Raw genomic sequence first — 21,617 nt, forward strand, 5'->3', positions numbered from 1 at the left:
AATGTCCGATCGGAGCGTGTTGTCGGAGATTCCGACCGTGTGTGGGCTCCATTGGACATTTTCCATCTGATTTTCCGACACACAAAGTTGGAGAGCAGGAGATAAAATTTTCCGACAACAAAATCCGTTGTCGGAAATTCCGATCGTGTGTACACAAATCCGACGGACAAAGTGCCACGCATGCTCAGAATAAATAAAGAGATGAAAGCTATTGGCCACTGCCCCGTTTATAGTCCCGACGTACATGTTCTACGTCACCGCGTGACCGTGTGTATGCAAGACAAGTTTGAGCCAACATCTGTCGGAAAAAATCCTAGGATTTTGTTGTCGGAATGTCCGAACAAAGTCCGACCATGTGTACGCCCTATTAGGGGTTCTCACTCACCAGAAAGCAGAACACATCAAGCCTTGATATGTTACCAATGGATGTCATTCATGTCATGGAGGGTGTCAGAGCTGTACTGGATCTCCCATAGGTACTGTATGAAGTTACCATAAAAGTCACTGCTGATCTTGGATTTCAAAAGACTGCACAGAGATTCGATCAGATTCGTGAACTGAATTCCCATCTTTCCACCACGTTATTTGTTCCCCACTGTTTAGATTTGGAACAACAATGGTGCAATTGATCTCATCTTTGTGTGCTGAGAAAACAATATTGGGAACTGTGGGGTTAAATCTAATCCTTGGAGCTGGACTTGTCACTACTTTTTCTTGGAACTCTGGTAATAAAGAGCTTGGCGATTGCAGGCCCTGACCTTCTCCCAGAATTTGATTATCAACTGCAATCAACAGGTAGCCTGGAGCTGACCAAAAAAAGAACAATTCTTCTTTTTTGGTCAGCTCCAGGCCACCTGTTTATTGCAGTTGATACTCAAATAACGTCATACCCATCATAACATCGCGCCCTGCCTCTGAAGATCTTAGAGATGACCAGGGACCATCTGGTCCTCGGCCAGCTCCATGATAAATGGCCACCAGCAGCCGATTTATTCTCTGGAAGCTGGCAGAAGCAATGGAGGGTGGTGGGAGGGGACGCCCTCAAGCCGCTATGATTGTTTTTGACATGATAGGGTATCGCCGGCAGAAAAAAGATATCTGAATGCCTGCAGCTGCACCCATCATTCAGATATTCCCATTCAAAGTCCATGACGTCATATGACGTCCTTGGGCGGGAAGTGGTTAAAGAAACTAGGGAACCTGGGCCGGAGAGGGAATCCTTTCACTGAAGAGTGTTGCAGGGGAGCTGACTGGGAAACTGTCTCTGGACATTGTGAGTAGAACCTTTCACCTAGAGCTCCAGGTGTGTAGGTACCTTCAGGGTTATGAGGTTGACCCTGGCAGCTGGATTTTTCACCGGATAACGTGACATGGTGGATTTTATTACATGCTTGTTTTTGACAAAATAAATGTGAGTGCATTTTATGAAGTGTGTTCTATGCGGTTTGTTGGGCTTATTAACCCAGATACTGCACTATTGGAGGCTGTCTTTTCAATTTATTGCCTATGATCTACTTGTGAGCTGTGTGGAGCCATTTTGGAGAAGGAATCCCATGGGTCTAAAAGGAAACCCGGACCATCGGAGTTTGGTCCAACAGATTGATCTGCTTTTATGCTTTATTGACCCCTTTGGGGTCTATAATGAAGGTGACCTTGCACTTCACCTGGTGAAAGGAGCACAAGTTGGAAATTGTTGAAACACCATGGTGTCATCTCAATAAAGCACTTTATTAAATAGAGACTTTCTGTAGTATACAATTTATAAGAAGTTTTACTATTCATATATCTATTTTATTGGACTTTTTTGCATTCATTTATTTATATATTCGTTCAAGGATTTATTTTTTCACTGGCACTTTGTCTTTATGGCATGTTTACATGTATAGTCATTTATTGTCACTTTTTAATTACCACCCTTCCATAGTATTGAGGCAGCGCGATCACACATTTTTAATATTGATTTACCTTCAGGGTTAAACGCAGTGACTTCTCATCCATGTATGCAGGGTGCGTGTTGCACACAGGCCCCAAGGGCATTGTCACACTTAAGATACAAATTTTACTGCACATTTATGGGTCCCAAGTGGCGGCTTTGGGACTCTTTTTTTTTTTTTACAGACACTAGCGGCAGCGCCCACCGAATTTGCCGATGCTTAGTCTATAGATCCAGCCGCCGCTGCCCACAGCCACTGTAACTAACCTGGCGGAATGATCTGGTTACTATGCTGTGCCGCTCTCCATCAATACAGAGGGCAGGGCTGCCCAGAGCTGGAGAGAGGCGCACAAACACATTTCTATTTTCAGTAAAGTACACTGCCAATATTGCCTTGTTTTATCATGTGACTACATTACAGAGCAGACCGTTTTTTTTTTTGTTTTTTTTAAATTTACTATTAACCACTTCCCGCAAAATCACCTACCCGTACTTCATTTTGTTGAAGTGGTTGTACCAGAGTGATGCCTACAGCTATGGGCATGACCCTGGTACCGTTTTTTTTAGAGTTGACTTTCGGCTTTCTAGTAACAATCGATGCGGCTAAGGCCGTCACCTTCCGCCGCGGTCTCCCATCCCACCAACCATCACGTTCGCTGGAATACTTATTTCATGAATTAAAATGCAAATCAATTCATAACTTTTTTGAAATGCGTCTTTATGGCTATTTTTGTTATTCTGTCTCTCACTGTTAAAATACACCTACCATTAAAATTAGAAATTGATCATTTCTTCCCCTCACTGTAAGACCCCAAATCCCTCCTTTGCACTCAAAACACCAAGATTGGCATTTCTGAATGATTTCGAATTTTCAAAAAAATGGTGTCAATGGTTTCTGAGTAAACCGGAAGTGATGTCAAGTCATTGCTTTCAAGTTACGAACAGCCCATCAAAGCCAAAACCTGTCACTCAGGTTTCCCAGGTGGAACGAGAGAGCCGCGGAAGACAAACGCTGCAAAATGCACAGTAAAAACGCACAACCCACAAGATGCAAAATGTCCCATGAGCCACATGTAGTGCAGCCAATTGAAATCATCGGGCTGCCCTATGCGTGTCACGGAAAAAAAAAAACGAGCCAGAAAATGTGCACACCCACTATGATTATTTATTATTATTATTATTATTTCAGGTACTTGTATAGCGCCGTCAATTTACGCAGCGCTTTACATATACATTGTACATTCACATCAGTCTATGATGCATATAAATGGGGTCTGGAATTGGTTTGTTTACACAAGAGCAATGAGGCTCCATTCACATCTGTGTGTTTCCGAACGCATGGCAAAACCGCACAGAAAATGTGTGCTTTGCCTTGCATTTCAGAAACGCACTGGACCAAAAATTACAGTAAAACACGCACCAAGGTCCACGCTAAAAAAAAAATGTTCTGAAGCTTCTTTGGGGCGATTGTTGCATGTAGGGCACCCCATTCAGGTGGATGGGCTGCCCAATGCACGATGAGTAAAAATGCTCCAAAACGCCCCCGCAAAAAAAAAAAAAAAAAAAAAAAACCTGCATGCGGAAATGTGACTTCCTGCTATGCTGAGATGTGAACAGAGTCTGACAGCTGAGTGTTTCTTTCTACTTCCTGCTATGTATTTGTATAAAGATGACCATACACTATGCAATCTGATTGTACAATCTCTGTACAATTTCCTTTAGATTTTCCAGAACTATATAATAGGAGGACACACCTATCTATCCAACCAGGCAGTCCTTTGCTCTACATAGTTGATGGTAGTTCTAAAGGAAACTGTAAAATCAGATTGTATAGTGTACGATGAGGCTGAGCTTTACAGAACACACGTCTCCTGTTTTCAGTACTACAGCTCTATGCACATAGGCTGTTATCTGATCCCTCAGCACAAATGCCAAATGAATGATCTATACGAGATGAAAGTTAAAGTAGAAGTCCAGCCTAACACTAAAATCCCTACATCTACAGACATCCACGTTCTAAAACTACCATATCTAGCCCTGTAAAGAAGAAATCAGTAAACATACCTTTATTGAAGCTGCTCCGGTCTCCAGCGGTGGAAGCCCTGCAGAGGACACGGCCGTCAACAGCTGTGAAGTGAATGGGGTGTGATGTCACCCATAGACTTACTATGGGGCTTCCGTTGTCGGATGTCTGTCCTCTGCATCCGCCTCCACAGAGAAGCTGCAGCTGACAGCTCAGAGTGGGATCGGGTCGGATCGGCTTCAAAGAACTTATGTATACTGATTTCTTCTTTACAGGGATAGATAGGTTAATGTTAGATGGTGGATGTCTGTAGATACAGAGGTTTTAGTGTTAGGGTGGACTTCTACTTTAAAGGTAGGCTGTGTATTTAGTGAGACTGTAAGCTCTTCTGAGCAGGGCCCTCTTAATCCTATTGTATTGTATTGTATTATATTATAACTGTATTGTCTCCCTTTTATATTGTAAAGCGCTGCGTAAACTGTTGGCGCTATATAAATCCTGAATAATAATAATAATAATAATAATAACAGTGATCACTGATTGATTGTATTTCATTTAAAAAGCGTGCACCTGGAAGCAGGGCTGGACTGGGACAAAAATTTGGCCCCGGACTTCACCCAGATCGGCCAACTTTAATTTTGCAAACATGCACAAAAACAGTATATAAAACTATACGCAATTGTGCAATATGGATAGTTATTGAGTTTGGAATGGATCTGAGGGAAGCGGCAGAGGCGGCTCTAGGCTTTGTGAGGCCTTAGGCAAAACTTAGACATGAGGCCCCACTAACGCCCATAATAGGAAAAATAGTTCAAGCGATAAAAATTAACTGTATAAGGAGGATATAGGGGAGGGTAAGTGGGCACAGTACAGGGGGAGCAGGATGGCACAGTACAGGGGAGGGTAAGTGGACAGATTATAGGGGGCAGGAGGGCACAGTACAGGGGGAGGGTAAGTGGACAGATTATAGGGGGCAGGAGGGCACAGTACAGGGGGAGGGTAAGTGGACAGATTATAGGGGGCAGGAGGGCACAGTACAGGGGAGGGTAAGTGGACAGATTATAGGGGGCAGGAGGGCACAGTACAGGGGGAGGGTAAGTGGACAGATTATAGGGGGCAGGAGGGCACAGTACAGGGGGAGGGTAAGTGGACATAGTACAGGGTGCAGGAGATTACAATACAGGGGGGAGCAGGAGGGCACAGTACAGGGGAGGGTAAGTGGACAGATTATAGGGGGCAGGAGGGCACAGTACAGGGGGAGGGTAAGTGGACAGATTATAGGGGGCAGGAGGGCACAGTACAGGGGGAGGGTAAGTGGACAGATTATAGGGGGCAGGAGGGCACAGTACAGGGGGAGGGTAAGTGGACATAATACAGGGTGCAGGAGATTACAATACAGGGGGGAGCAGGAGGGCACAGTACAGGGGAGGGTAAGTGGACATAGTACAGGGGCAGGAGGGTACAGTATAGGGGGGGGGGGGTAAGTGGACAGTACGGTTGGCAGGAGGGTACAGTATAGGGTCAGTAATGTATAATACAGAGCTGCTTTCACAGATCCTAACTATTCTATATAACTATATAAGAAAGAAAATGAAAAGAACATCCATCATATAAGTGTGTACCACAATAAAATGCTATAGTGTGATAGATATCAAGAATAGTTAATATATGTACATTCCAAAGTGCTGGTACAATAAATAATAAGCATAAAACATACATGTCGCACACAAAAAATCGAACAAAGCTGTGCTGTGATAAACTTGTGCAGATCCACTGCAAACTATTTGCTCGGACTTCAGTGTACTATCACCAAAACAAAGCACACACCATTTGCTTACCAAAAAAAATTGACTCCCTAAACTTATGAGGTCACATGCACTTGTCATCTGCTGGATATTTACGACCACTTCACTCAAACAACACCACTGCAAGTAGAGTAGCTTGGTCCGGTACCAACCACAGGGAACCCTGTAAATGCAAAAAATAAAGCAACACAAGGACAATTAAACAATGTGTTGCTTTATGCTAGTAAAGTCCTGGTAATGTATACAGTATATTTTATTCTTTGCATACACAGGGTTACTGTGGTTGGTACCTGACCAGGCAGAGTGGTGAAAGGCTGCTCCTGGGAGAATGCTACTATCAATGCGTTGTCACTTTTTGAGTGAAGTGGTTGTAAATATCCAGCAGATGACAAGTGCATGTAACTTATAAATTTAAGGAATCAAATTTTTTGGTAAGCAAATGGTATGTGCTTTGTCTTGGTGATGGTACACCGAAGTCTGTGCAAACAGCTTGCAGTGGATCTGCACAAGATTATCACAGCATAATTGGTGTATATATATATATATATAAAATATAATAATTCTTGACATCTATCACACACACTTTAGGCACTTTCACATGAAGGGTCCAATGGGGTCCACCTGTCAGTTTTTCAGGCAGACCTGATCGGACCCTCCATTCTCCTCTATGGAGCGGTGGATGTAAATGGACTTTTGTCTGTTTACACCCGCCTACCTTCAATTTGGCCCAACAAAAACAAACTGAAAGGGGATCCATTACCCTCTGTCTGGGTGGATCAGGACAAATGCCAGTCGGGTATAAACAGACAGGCGGTCCGTTTACACCTGACTGCCCATAGAGCAGTGTGGGCTGTGTCTGCTTGGTATAAGCGGAGCAAACGTGAACCTGTTAACCTCTTGCTGTGCTCAGTGGGCGGTCAGTAGCCCTGCTGAGAAAAGCAGAGTCTGTCCCATGTGAAAGGGGCCTCATTGATGTTTTGTCCCATCACCTTTGCTCTGTCTGCCCCCATTTATTCTCTAAGAGCCCTTGCACACTGGGGCGGGGGGCGGCGTCGGCGGTATGCGGCCGCTAGCGGGGTGGTTTTACCCCTGCTAGCGGCCGAGAAGGGGTTAAATACCACCGCAAAGCGCCTCTGCAGAGGCGCATTGCCGGCGGTATAGCCACGCCGTCCCATTGATTTCAATGGGCAGGAGCGGTAAAGGAGCGGTATACACACCGCTCCTTCACCGCTCCGAAGATGCTGCTGGCAGGACTTTTTTTACCGTCCTGCCAGCGCATCGCTCCAGTGTGAAAGCCCTCGGGGCTTTCACAGTGGAATGCAAGGAGCGGCACTTTCGGGTCGGTTTGCAGGCGCTATTATTAGCGCAATAGCGCCTGCAAACCGCCCCAGTGTGCAAGGGCTCTAACTGCCCCACCTCTCTTATTTCCCCTTCTCTGCCCCATCTATCCCTCCTCTATCTCTAGATGGTCTCTGTTATGTACATACAGCAGGCTGTGTAATGGTTACAGTCACACATGATACATCACCTTACCTTTCTCTGAGGATCCATGCCATTCCTGCTACTGTTCCTGCTGGCCCCTCCCCCTGGTCTCACTCGGCCCCTCCCCCCTTCTCTCACTTACCTCCAGTTCACCAACGAGTATGCTGGAATGGAGGAGGTTCTGGTACCGCCCACGTGGGAGGAGATTCTATTGGAGAGAAGCAGCAACTGATCGATGTGCTGAAATGAAAGGCCATCGTCTCCCGTCTGCCTTTAATGTGGGAGGAGGAGGAGGAGCACGGAAGCTGGTGGAAGTTAGTGTGGAGGCAGAAGCTGAAGCTCACAGTGCCCGGTGTCTTATCGAATTCAGTCCCCTATCATATAGTGTCCTCCCTGTACTGCGCAGGCGCAGTACGGAGGACAAAAGAGACGCCGAAAGTCTCCGAAGTTCAACAGCTGATCGTCAGCTGTACACGGCGCCTGCGCATTTATTCTTACCCTATGTCCAGGATCATTCCCTACTATCCAAGTGGACATAGAGTTAGAATAAATATTTGCCAAGCGCAGCGAGGCCGTGCCCGAAGCGTGGCGAGCGAAGCGAGCCCGCGAGGGGCCCTCTTACACTGCCATCGCTAACAGGTGCCCGAGCGCCGTGTACAGCTGATGGTCAGCTGATCAACTTCGGGCATTTTCGGCATCTCCTGCTCCTCCGTACTGCGCAGGCGCTGCGCCTGCGCAGTACGAGGCGGACACTATCTGATACGAGGACACTATACGGCAGAACACCGGCGCTGCACGTTACCTGTCTGATATCTGCTGTGCACTTGAGGGACCGTCTGCTTCAGTACCGCCCCCTAAGGTCACTGCCTTATGCTATCTGGAGCTGTCAGCTCCTGTCCCCCGCCCCCTGAGCTGGTCTTACATGCAGTCCTGTGATCTCTCCGATGAGTGCATTGTAGACCAGCTGGGATTCGGCACTTTTCTGATGGCGGGGAGATCCTTGCTGCCAGCCTCAGAGGCGGCTCTTTAACTAGGTAGATTAGACGGCTGTGAGCGCGAGGCCCTGTCAGTGCGAGGCCCCTAGGCAGCCGCCTAATATGCCTAATTAGAGAGCCGCCTCTGGGAAGCGGTGCAGCCTTTGTATGGGGCATCAGAGCAGCCCGGGTGGAAACTGCCACCTTTCCCCCCCCGGTAGGGTAACCACAATCCCAGACTGCCATTCAGGGACAGTTTTGCCAAGGACCAGGGGGGAATGTAGTCTCAGGCATGACGGGTGCGGCACAGTGGTGTAGTGGTTAGCACTTTCACCTAGCAGTAAGAAGGGTCGCTGGTTCAAATCCCAACCACGACACTACCTGCCTGGAGTTTGCATGTTCTTCCTGTGCCTGCATGGGTTTCCTCCCACACTCCAAAGACATGCTGGTAGGTTAATTGGATCCTGTCTAAATTGTCCCTAGTATGTATGAATGTGAGTTAGGGACCTTAGATTGTAAGCTCCTTGAGGGTAGGGACTGATGTGAATGTACAATGTATATGTAAAGCACTGCGTAAATTGACGGCACTATATAAGTAACTTAAATATAATAAATATATATATGACGGAGAATTCAGCGGTGGGGGTGATTTGTCGGGTGAATGGCTGGTGCTAGCACTGAAAACATCCCGACACCATGCTTAATATGGTGTCAGGATGATCCAATCACATTATTTCTTTTACTACATTCTAATATATATAATGAAATAGTTCAACTCACCATAATGTAGAATCAGTGGGAACCCTGAGCTTGTCATTTGCCACCATTATCTACCACCAGATGCAGTGTGACATTTGCCACCATTATCTACCACCAGATGCAGTGTGTCATTTGCCACCAGATGCAGCGTGTCACCATTGCCTGCGACAAGATGCAGCATGTCATTTGCCACCGCCGCCTGCCAACAGATGCAGTGTGTGTCACATGCCACCATGCCACCATCAACTGTCACCAGATGCAGCATGCCACTTGTCACCATCGCCTGCTGCCAAAGAGAGGGCAGAGAGAGGGAGGGGAGGGGGGCAGAGAGAGGGGTCCGGGTCTGCTCAGTGACAGTGTTCAGCTCACTCACTTGAATGGTCCGGGGGGGGGGGGGGGGGCTTTAATGTGGCTGTTGGCTGCTTGTTGATCTTCCCGCTCCCTCTTGCTCTCCATAGATGCAATGCACGGGCAGGGAGAGAGGGGCGGGAGGAGCAGCATGTGTCACAAGCTGGCTCAGGCATTCTGAACGGAGCAGTGTGCGGATCCCCTCTTCTAGGGTAGCTGCACTGAGCCGGCTGTCACCACACACTAACAACAGGAATGATCCGGAGGATGGAGCAGCAGCGGCCATTGCAGGATTACAGTCTCCACCCACCAGCGTCACCTTTCAGACACCTATCGCAGTGGCAGAGCCAAAGGAAGTGCTCCAAAAGCCTGTCGACTCTGTGCTACAGGTGGTGGGCGGGCCGGCAACAATAAGAAGCAGTGAAACACTGAAGAGCCAAAGGAAGTGCTCCAAAAGCCTGTCGACTCTGTGCTACAGGTGGTGGGCGGGCCGGCAACAATAAGAAGCAGTGAAACACTGAAGTACCCAGCAAGCTCCAACCATCCCGGCCCAGTCCACCCCTGAATTGCCGTCTCGGTCCAATGGTAGGGCCGGCCCTGGGCAGTACAGCAGTGCTCAAAATAATGGCTGCGTGAGCCACGCAGCCATTATTTTGACAGGCTGTCTGTCACTGAAACCGGCCCATTGAGCCATCGGCCCACTGGGAAACTCCCGGTAGTCCCGATGGCCAGTACATGCCTGGCTGGTATGATAGGGGCTCTGAAGGCTAGTACTGGCTGGAACAGAAAATGGGGTGCCCGCGGGATGTGGGGCACGTTGGTAATTCCCCCGGGAAAACTGGAGGGTCCCAGTGCCTCCTGATTTGAATGGGTCTATCTTGTCTGGCCATGGGCTGGGAAGGCAGAGAGTCTGCGGTGTCTGTGCCCCCTGGAAGTGGTCTCCCCAGGGGTGCTCCTAGTAACACTTGGGTGTGAGACCCCACTGAGTGAACAGGCACATGGTGACAGCACTAAAAACTTTTTCTGCACTGCCCCTCCATGGGCTAGGCCTTTTGGCTAAGTCCGGGGCAATTTTTGTTACCAGACTTCAGAGCCCGACAAGTGCACATGCACAGCCCCAATTTATTTTTCTCCCCTCACAGTTATCACTTTTTGCACTTTTGTTTGTGTCCTTTTCACTGGATGGAGGGTGTGGGTCCTCGGGCCTACCCTGAAGTGTAGGGGAAGGATGTGTGGCCATCAAGTTTCTTCCTCCAATGAACCGGGGGTCTCTCTTCAGGAGAGCCCATCACCTAGAACTCGTTGGTCGGCTTCGGCTGACCACGAGGGTCAGGGTCCGTCAGGCCTTTTGGCAAGGTGGACCATGTTCGAACCTTGTCCATGTCAGCAGCCTTGCAACCTGGGGGTTCAGGGAGAGGTCCTACCCCTTTGGGGGGTGGAAAATGGTACACCCTTAAGTGCACTTTTTTTGTGTGTGTTTCACATGCACTTTTTTTGTTCACTCAAAAAACTCAAATTTAACAAAAAGAAAAACATTTTTAGCAGGGGCATCCTGAGACCAGAGAATTATTTCAAGGATTCCTCTGTGTTAAAAAGGTTGAGAAAGGCTGGTCTACCATGTAGACTCAAGTCTTGGATGTTTAAGTTGTGAATTTTTTTAACTCTCCAAAATTTTTTGCTAATAAAAAAATTGAACCAGAAAAAGCATGCATACAACAAGGTGACATCATTTAGGGTCCTACATACTTTGGGACCCTGTGACAGCTGCATCTACTTCAACTCCTCTTTGCAAGGCCACTGGTTACAGGAAAAGGTGTACACAAGAGCGTGTCGGTCTTCAATCATATTCTGTCACATAGCAGGACTTCTGTCATGTAGTGGTATGTCAGCTGTAATAGTATATCCAGCTGTATGACACGAGGCAGGAGATCCGCACTGCAGCTGGGACTAGAATTCGCACCATACAGGTTCAGGTCCACAGATGCTGAAAAATCACACTCACTTCCAGCATGGACAAGATTTGACAATCCATCACTGTTATCTGTGTGCATAGTGGGGTTGGTTCCCTGTTCAGGCCTGGTTATAGAAGAAGGGTAATCCATCATGCCGTTCTCCTCACCTGCCTGCAGCAAACATACAGCACTCTGCTGACACAGAACTACTATCTACCATATCCAGAACCATGTATTACCTGTAAAGCACCCTTATGAAAGTGGTATAGACATGGCCATTGGGGAAAGAATATCTCCAGAAGAAGCAGATGGGGTCCGACTCTTTTTTTTTTCTAGGCATTACAACTCCATGTTCTGCGTGAACTTTCCTATGGCAATGGCTTTGTGGGATCCTCTGGCTGTAATACACTGAGCCTCAGCAGCTGCTTCCTTTCGCTTTAGTGCCTCCTGTAGCTCCTTGTACTATGGTCAGGGCTATTTTTTCAGCGTGAACGCAGGGGAGCACACTTCAGGCACCTCCAGCACAGAATGTTTGTAATGACAAGGGGTGCTGGGGTGGGCTGGAGGGTCTATTGGTCCAGGTTGCTGGGGGATCTATTGTTGCTGGGGAGGTCTATTGCTGCTGGGGGGGGGGGGGGTCAATTGTTGCTGGGAGACATCTACTATTGATGTTGGCTGCTGAGAGATACACTATATCAGTGAAGGTGAACCTTGGCACCCCAGATGTTTTGGAACTACATTTCCCACGATGCTCATGCACTCTGCAGTGTAGCTGAGCATCATGGGAAATGTAGTTACAAAACATCTGGGGTGCCAAGGTTCGGCATCACTGCACTATATTGTCAAAAATATTGGGAAACCTGCCTTTACACACATTAACTTTAATGGCATCCCAGTCTTAGTCCGCAGAGTTCAATCTTGAGTTGGCCCACCCTTTGTGGCTAGAACAGCTTCAACTCTTCTGGGAAGGCTGACCACAAGGTTTAGGAGTGTGTCTATGGGAATGTTTGACCATTCTTCCAGAATTGCATTTGTGATGTCAGGCACTGATTGTGGGATGAGAAGGCCTGGCTCGCAATCTCCACCCTAATTTATCTGAAAGGTGTTCTATGGGGTTGAGGTCAGGACTCTGTGCAAGCCAGTCAAGTTCCTCCACCCGAAACTTGCTCACCCATGCCTTTACGGACCTTGCATTGTGCGCTGGTGTGCAGTCATGTTGGAATAGGAAGGGGCCATCTCCAAACTGTTCCCACAAATATATGATACGCTGACGCCTTAAGATTTTCCTTCACTGGAACTAAGGGACCAAGCCCAACCCCTGAAACACAACCCCACACCATAATCCCCCTCCACCAAATGATTTGGACTAGTGCACAAAGCAAGGTCCATAAAGGCATGGATGAGTGAGTTTGGGGTAGAGGAACTTGACTGGCCTACACAGAGTCCTGACCTCAACCCAATAGAACACCTTTGGGATGAACTTTTGCCCATTCAACCCCTGTTCGGTGAAAACCGAAAATCATATATAGAAGCATTCTTTCTGTCATTTCCATATATGGCAGCATCCAGCTGTCAATGGTTGGCTAAGGAAGCAGCGGATGTTGGCACTCGCTGTGTCCCTAGGAACCGCTGACGTCACTTAGGTAACCAAAGTGGCAGGGACAGAACTAACATCACTGCCCAAATATGGCAAGTCGGTGGGCATCGTGATTGACGAGGAATATTTCTTGATCTTTTGAACAAAGGACTTGTCAAACGTTTGAGTGTCTTTATTTCTAGGTTATCTTATTTTTTTTATTTCTTTTGTAGACAAACAAAAAGTGAGAGAAATCCAGCGCAAAAAGATCATAGTGCAGTAAGTATATGTAACTATTTATTAATTAAAAAATGTAAATGCACTCACAAACATGGTAAAGGAGAGAGCACGTAGTGTTGTATGCTGGCCACAGGTCTGCTCTGAGGCTGAGGAATGCTGGGGAAGCCAAGCTGGGCTTAATGGAGAACATGCTGCAGCTGTGGGATCGCTCCACTGACTCCGTGACCAGGGAGGAAAAGCCACTGCTGTTACTGCTTACACGACTTCTGAATGATGTCACACACATGGGGTGCTGAGGTGCAGAGATGCTGCCGGTGTGGAAAGACACAACTGGGGGATGCCTTTCATCAGGAGACTGCTACCTCTGATTGCTGGTCTCACCAGATTTGGAGTGAGATTTGGTGATGTCACTACTGTGCTGATCACTGTTCTCCTTGCTGGAGAGGAAGCTGTACCTGAAGACCTGCAGTGCACGGACCTCCCTGCTTCTGCTTCATTCTGTAGATATGTGCTTTCCCCACCTCTATCATTATTCCACCAGTCATCGGTACACCAGTCATCAGGGGGCAGCTCTGATATGAGGTAACAAAGCCCTGCCTCTACCAAGATGGCCGCCTCCACACACAGACACAATAGAGAACAAGGCTGGTAATGAGGAATAGATCAGCTGCAGAGAGGCCATTGGAAACACTGGTGATTAGTCCCCCAAAAGCTGTTTCCAGCCTCTTTCTAATCAGACCTCTTTTCAGTGCAGAAACCCCCACATCAAACTTTTTGGTTGGATGAACATTTTCAAATATTATCAGAAGATATAAATTAGCCAAAAAGAGTACTTTTTATCTTAACCTCTTCACGCCGACCGTACGCAAATATGCAGCCCCACTGGACTGAGCTTTTTTCGGTGTCAACGCATAGCTGCATAACTCCCTTTGTGCTGGGAGCGTGCCGCACATCGCGCTCGCAGCACAGAGACCGGGGTCTCACCGAGAGGCCTGGGCCCCATTCTAACGATCGGGACCTGGAACATCTGATTCTGGGTCACCTGATAGCTGTGATAGCCTCTGATTGGCCCATAGTGATCAGTCACTGTGAATTAACCAAGAAGATACATTGTATCACTCTCTGTCCAGAGATAGAAAAAAAAGTGTGTAGAAAAAAAATTAAAATAAAATAATAATAATAATTAAAAAAATACAATAATTAAAAAAAAAAATCTAGATCAAGGTTTGATCTAGGTCAGTGCCAGGGTTAGTGTTTGGGTCAAGGTCAGGGTCAAGGTCAGGGTCAAAGGTCAAGGTCAGTATTTTTTGGACATGATTTTTTTTTTATTATTAATATCAGTGTCAGTTAGTGTCAGTGTGTTAGGTAGGTAGGATTAAAAAAAGCAAAATGCACACTATTGTTTCTGGGCTGTATTATGAATACAAACAACAACTAACATACTGTACACATATGTGGTAGCGCTGCGATCGTCAAGAGCAGGAGAATTTATTTTGGGTTGTTCTTTGGTGGTAGGTTATGGTAGTAACAAGAAATATACAGTTATATCTGTTTTTTTTTTTTTACTATTTTGGCCCAGGTTTCCTTTGATAGTAAAAAAAAAAAAATCATGAGATATACATTACCATTTACTACCAAATGAAAGCCCAATTTGTCCTGGAAAAAACACGGTATAATCCACCTGGATTCACAAAGTAGTTGTGATGATATGTACAGTGCTTTGCAAAAGTATTCACCCCCTTGGCTTTTTACCTATTTTGTTACATTACAGCCTTTAGTTCAATGTTTTTTTAATCTGAATTATATGTGATGGAGCAGAACACAATAGTCTAAATTGGTGAAGTAAAAGTAGAAAAATATATACATAAAACTATTTTTCAGAAATGTAAAACTGATAATTGGCATGTGCGTATGTATTCACCCCCTTTGTTAGCCTATAAAAAGCTCTGGTGCAACCAATTACCTTCAGAAGTCACATAATTAGTGAAATGATGTCCACCTGTGTGCAATCTAAGTGTCACATGATCTGTCATTACATATACACACCTTTCTGAAAGGCCCCAGAGGCTGCAACACCTAAGCAAGAGGAACCACTAACCAAACACTGCCATGAAGACCAAGGAACTCTCCAAACAAGGGACAATGTTGTTGAGAAGTACAAGTCAGGGTTAGGTTATAAAAAAATATCCAAATCTTTGATGATCCCTAGAAGCATCATCAAATCTATCATAAATCTATCATGGAAAGAATATGGTACAACAAACCTGTTAAGAGATGGCCACACACCAAAACTCACGGACCGGGCAAGGAGGGCATTAATCAGAGAGGCAGCACAGAGACCTAAGGTAACCCTGGAGGAGCTGCAGAGTTCCACAGCAGAGACTGGAGTATCTGTACATAGGACCACAAAAAGCCGTACGCTCCATAGAGTTGGGCTTTATGGCAGAGTGGCCAGAAGAAAGACATTACTTTCAGAAGAAAACAAAATGGCACGTTTTGAGTTTGCGAAAAGGCATGTGGGAGACTCCCAAAATGTATGGAGGAAGGTGCTCTGGTCTGATGAGACTAAAATTGAACTTTTTGGCTATCAAAGAAAATGCTATGTCTGGCGCAAACCCAACTCATGACATCGCCCAAAGAACACCATCCCCAACGTGAAACATGGTGGTGGCAGCATCATGCTGTGGGGATGTTTTTCAGCAGTCGGGACTGGGAAACTGGTCAGAGTTGAGGGAAAGATGGATGGTGCTAAAATACAGGGTTATTCATGAGCAAAACCTGTACCACTCTGTGTGTGATTTGAGGCTAGGATGGAGGCTCACCTTCCAGCAGGACAATGACCCCAAACACACTTGAGTGGTTTAAGGGGAAACATGTAAATGTGTTGGAATGGCCTAGTCGAAGCCCAGACCTCAATCCAATAGCAAATCTGTGGTCAGACTTAAAGATTGCTGTTCACAAACGCAAACCATCCAACTTGAAGGAGCTGGAGCAGTTTTGCCAGGAGGAATGGGTAAAAATCCCAGTGGTAAGATGTGGCAAGCTCATAGAGACTTATCCAAAGCGACTTGGAGCTGTGATAGCCGCAAAAGGTGGCTCAACAAAGTATTGACTTTAAGGGGGTGAATAGTTATGCACATTGACGTTTTCTGTTATTTTGTCCTGTTTGTTGTTTGCTTCACAATAAAAAATAAAAAAAAATCTTAAAAGTTGTGGACATGTTCTGTAAATTAAATGATGTAAATCCTCAAACAATCCATGTTAATTCCAGGTTGTGAGGCAACAAAACACGAAAAATGCCAAGGGGGGGTGAATACTTTTGTAAGTGTACTAGCACATGTCAAAGTTGCAAAATTGGGCTTAGGCATTGAAATTAGCTTTACCCTTAGACGCGAAGGGGTTAACATGTCCCATTACATCTCCATGTCAGATTACAGTTATGAGTGGGTAAATCCGATCACAAGGTACAACGTATAAATCTTACTCACGCCTGTCGCGCTTGCTCGATGGGGTCGAAGTTATCCAGGTAGTTGTACCGTATGGTGTCGGTGGGACGTTTATCCGAGGAGCGCCAGGGCGGGACCTCCTTCTTTCCCCTGTCATGGGATTTGCCCGACATAGATCGGTGGGTGAGGGAAGATGAAAATTTGGTATCCAAAGCTTCTTTATTAATTGGCTTGACGTCAATAACGACAAAATCGTCTTTCGGTGGAGTCTGTTTGGGAAGAGTGTCACAAGGGTCATAAAGGCACTAAAGAGAGATACTATGGTTATTGTTATGTCTCCTAGGCTTACCACATCTAAACTGGAACCCATTCCTCCTTAACCACTTGCCTACTGGGGCAATGTTCACATATACCCTGTTTCCCCGAAAATAAGACCTAGCGTGATTGTCGGTGATGGCTGCAATATAAGCCCCACCCCCCAAATAAGCCCTAGTTAAAGTCCTTGTAGGTCTTATTTTCAGGGTAGGGCTTATTTTCAGAGAAACAGGGTAGGGCTTATTTGGGGGGTAGGGCTTATATTGCAGCCATCACTGACAATCACGCTAGGTCTTATTTTCGGGGAAACGGGGTATTACATTTAAAGCGGAGATCCACCCATTTAAAAGTCAGCAGCTACAAAAAGTCTACCTGGTGACTTTTAATAATCAGACACTCACCTGTCTCACGGTCCACCTGTCTCACGCTCCTCTCCCCCTCCTCTCCGAGGTGCCAGCATTCTAATTGTGGGTGCCCGGCTGTGGCTTCAGAGACGGGCGCGCACTGCGCATGCGCAAGCCGCGCTGCCCGCTGTGAATGGCCAGGCAATCTTCTGGGACCTGTGACATGTCCCAGAAGATTGCAGGGAGGGAGGGAGAGCGAGAGGTGATCTTCCTTCCGGTGCTGAAACGCCAGGGGAGGAAGTGGGAGCTGGCTGCCCGTAAAAACAGGGTACACGCTCCTCCCCCAAAACAATGACATGCCAAATGTGGCATGTCAGGGGGTCACCTTCACTTAAAGCGGAAGTTCCATTTTTGGGTGGAACTCTGCTTTAAAATCTGCATTTGTTTTTTGCTAGAAATTACTGTAAACCCCCTAAAAAGTATATATGTTCTAAAATCAGAGATCCTGGGGAATAATATGGTGGTGGTAGATACATTTTTTATGCTGCACGATATTTGCCCAGATATTTTTCAAACACATATTTTCAGGAAACAAAATACACTAAAATGAATTTTAGTGTAAACAAACACAATATTATATACTAAATTATTCCTCTCACTCCGATGTAACAAATACTAGACATGTGCAATTCATTTTGTTCCAAATTCGTTTTTTTAACGAATTTCGATGGATCTGTTAATTCGGAAATATCTGAATTAACAAAAACCTGTTTAACTAATTTTGCCGAATATTCTTAAATTCGGATATTCGAAAATTCGTAAATTCACATATTTGAAATTCGAAAATCCGAAAACCCGAAAATTCTAAAATCTGAAATAATAAGCAACTAATAATTACTTAACTCTTACTAACTATTAACCACTTCCTGACCGGCGCACGCCGATGTACGTCGGCAGAATGGCACGGCTGGGCAAATGGGCGTACCTGTAAGTCCCATTGAATTCCCCGCCGTGCCATTGCGTGCGCGCGCCGGCCAGGAGCTCCATGAGTCCGGTCGCGGGTCCCGCGGACCCGATCGCCGCGGGGATACCCGTGATCGCCTCACAGAGCGGACGAACGGGGAGATGCTGATGTAAACAAGCATCTCCTCGTTCTGCCTAGTGACAGTGTCACTGATCTCTGCTCCCTGTCATCGGGAGCAGAGATCAGTGACGTCACACACCAGCCCATCCCCCCTACAGTTAGAAAACACTCCCTAGTACTGACTTAACCCCTCCCCGCCCCCTAGTGGTTAACCCCTTCACTGCCAGTGTCATTTACACAGGAATCAGTGCATTTTTATAGCATGTAATATGTGTCAGAAATATCCGATGTGTCCGCCATAATGTCGTAGTCACAATAAAAATCGCTGATCACCGCCATTACTAGTAAAAAAAAATTATTAATAAAAATGCCATAAAACTATCCCCTATTTTGTAAACGCTTTAACTTTTGCGCAAACCAATCAATAAACGCAAACGCTTATTGCGATTTTTTTTACCAAAAATATGTAGAAGAATTCGTATCGGCCTAAACTGAGGAAAAAAAATGTTTTTTTAATTATTTTTGGGGGATATTTGTTATAGCAAAAAGTAAAAAATAATGTATTTTTTTCAAAATTGTTGCTATTTTTTTGTTTATAGTGCAAAAAATAAAAACCGCAGAGGTGATCAAATACCACCAAAAGAAAGCTCTATTTGTGGGAAAAAAAAGACGTCAATTTTGTTTGGGAGCAACGTCGCACAACCGCGCAATTGTCAGTTAAAGCGACGCAGTGCCGAATCACAAAAAGTGCTCTGGTCAGGAAGGGGGTAAATCCTTCCGGGGCTGAAGCGGTTAAATTATAGGTGTTGGAATTTCCTTTCAAATTTGGCTGTTAGTGAACATAACGAATACGAATTTATCCGAAGTTACGAATTATCCAAAATAACAAATGCCATATCTAAACAAATGGAATGTAACGAATGAATAATAATAAATAGCAATAACAATAATAATAATAAAAACTTTTTATTATTATTATTATCATTATTTATTATTAATTTGTTCCATTCCATTTGTTTAGATGCGGCATTCGTTATTTCGGATAATTCGTAACTTTGGATAAATTTGTATGTTCACTAACAGCCATATTTGAAAGAAAATTCCAATACCTAGAATTTAATGGTTAGTTACTATTAGTTATTCTTTCGAATTTTCTTTCTTATTTTCGGATTTTCGAAATTTCAAATTTATGAATTTGCGAATTTACGAATTGTGATCATAACGAATGACACGAAAAACGAAAAAAAAAAACAACGAATGAAACAAAAACGAACACATTTTTCGGCAGTGCACATGTCTAGACAATACCTTAGGGTTTGTTTACACTTGCCTCTACTAAAGAGCCTATCACTTCAAGATGCTATTTTGATATGTTGATGCTTTTTTGAAGCTTTAATGAAGCTTGGCAAATGCTCTGTGTGTGTTGATTTTCTATTTGTTTTAAAGGGGCCTAGTAGAACTCTGTCTCAGTGGTATACCCACTTAGCAAATCCCCGTCTCGTTAGTACCCCTGTTCAGCAGATCCCCCAACTCATTCATACCCCTGTTCAGCAGATCCCCAGCTCATTTGTACCCCTGTTCAGCAGACCCCCAACTCATTCGTACCCCTGCTCAGCAGACCCCCAACTCATTCGTACCCCTGTTAAGTAGACCCCCAACTCATTCGTACCCCTGCTCAGCAGATCTCCAGCTCATTCGTACCCCTGTTCAGCAGATCTCCAGCTTATTCCTACCCCTGTTCAGCAGATCCCCAGCTCATTAGTACCCCTGTTCAGCAGATCTCTAGCTCATTCGTACCCCTGTTCAGCAGATCTTCAGCTCATTCTTACCCCTGTTCAGCAGATCTCCAGCTTATTCGTACCCCTGTTCAGCAGATCTCCAGCTTATTCCTACCCCTGTTCAGCAGATCTCTAGCTCATTCGTACCCCTGTTCAGCAGATCTTCAGCTCATTCGTAGCCCTGTTCAGCAGATCTCCAGCTTATTCCTACTCCTGTTCAGCAGATCCCCAGCTCATTCGTACCCCTGTTCAACAGATCTCCAGCTTATTCGTACCCCTGTTCAGCAGATCTCCAGCTTATTCCTACTCCTGTTCAGCAGATCCCCAGCTCATTAGTACCCCTGTTCAGCAGATCTTCAGCTCATTCTTACCCCTGTTCAGCAGATCTCCAGCTTATTCGTACCCCTGTTCAGCAGATCTCCAGCTTATTCGTACCCCTGTTCAGCAGATCTCCAGCTTATTCATACCCCTGTTCAGCAGATCTCCAGCTTATTCGTACCCCTGTTCAGCAGATCTCCAGCTTATTCGTACCCCTGTTCAGCAGATCTCCAGCTTATTCCTACCCCTGTTCAGCAGATCCCCAGCTCATTCGTACCCCTGTTCAGCAGATCTCTAGCTCATTCGTACCCCTGTTCAGCAGATCCCCAGCTCATTCGTACCCCTGTTCAGCAGATCCCCAGCTCATTCGTACCCCTGTTCAGCAGATCTCTAGCTCATTCGTACCCCTGTTCAGCAGATCTTCAGCTCATTCATACCCCTGTTCAGCAGATCTCCAGCTTATTCCTACCCCTGTTCAGCAGATCTCCAGCTTATTCCTACCCCTGTTCAGCAGATCCCCAGCTCATTCGTACCCCTGTTCAGCAGAGCTCTAGCTCATTCGTACCCCTGTTCAGCAGATCTCCAGCTCATTCGTACCCCTGCTCAGCAGATCTCCAGCTCATTCGTACCCCTGTTCAGCAGATCTCCAGCTTATTCCTACCCCTGTTCAGCAGATCCCCAGCTCATTAGTACCCCTGTTCAGCAGATCTCTAGCTCATTCGTACCCCTGTTCAGCAGATCTTCAGCTCATTCTTACCCCTGTTCAGCAGATCTCCAGCTTATTCGTACCCCTGTTCAGCAGATCTCCAGCTTATTCGTACCCCTGTTCAGCAGATCTCCAGCTTATTCCTACCCCTGTTCAGCAGATCCCCAGCTCATTCGTACCCCTGTTCAGCAGATCTCTAGCTCATTCGTACCCCTGTTCAGCAGATCCCCAGCTCATTCGTACCCTTGTTCAGCAAATCCCCAGCTCATTCGTACCCCTGTTCAGCAGATCTCTAGCTCATTCGTACCCCTGTTCAGCAGATCTTCAGCTCATTCGTACCCCTGTTCAGCAGATCTCCAGCTTATTCCTACCCCTGTTCAGCAGATCTCCAGCTTATTCCTACCCCTGTTCAGCAGATCCCCAGCTCATTCGTACCCCTGTTCAGCAGAGCTCTAGCTCATTCGTACCCCTGTTCAGCAGATCTTCAGCTCATTCGTACCCCTGTTCAGCAGATCTCTAGCTCATTCGTACCCC

The 21,617-nt window shown here is 45.9% G+C and overlaps 1 protein-coding gene across 2 annotated transcripts in view; it reads right to left on the reverse strand.

The window, feature by feature from the left end:
- Window positions 1-21,617, reverse strand: part of FBXO16 (F-box protein 16) — an 88,399-nt gene that overhangs the window by 42,892 nt on the left and 23,890 nt on the right. For both annotated transcript variants that reach the window (XM_073624863.1, XM_073624862.1), the window contains exon 6: window positions 16,581-16,807. In XM_073624863.1, the coding sequence (XP_073480964.1) occupies window positions 16,581-16,807 (227 nt within the window). The remainder of the gene's footprint in view (window positions 1-16,580; window positions 16,808-21,617) is intronic.

This window comes from Aquarana catesbeiana, linkage group LG04, assembly GCF_042186555.1.
Source record: "Aquarana catesbeiana isolate 2022-GZ linkage group LG04, ASM4218655v1, whole genome shotgun sequence".
NCBI lineage: Eukaryota > Metazoa > Chordata > Amphibia > Anura > Ranidae > Aquarana > Aquarana catesbeiana.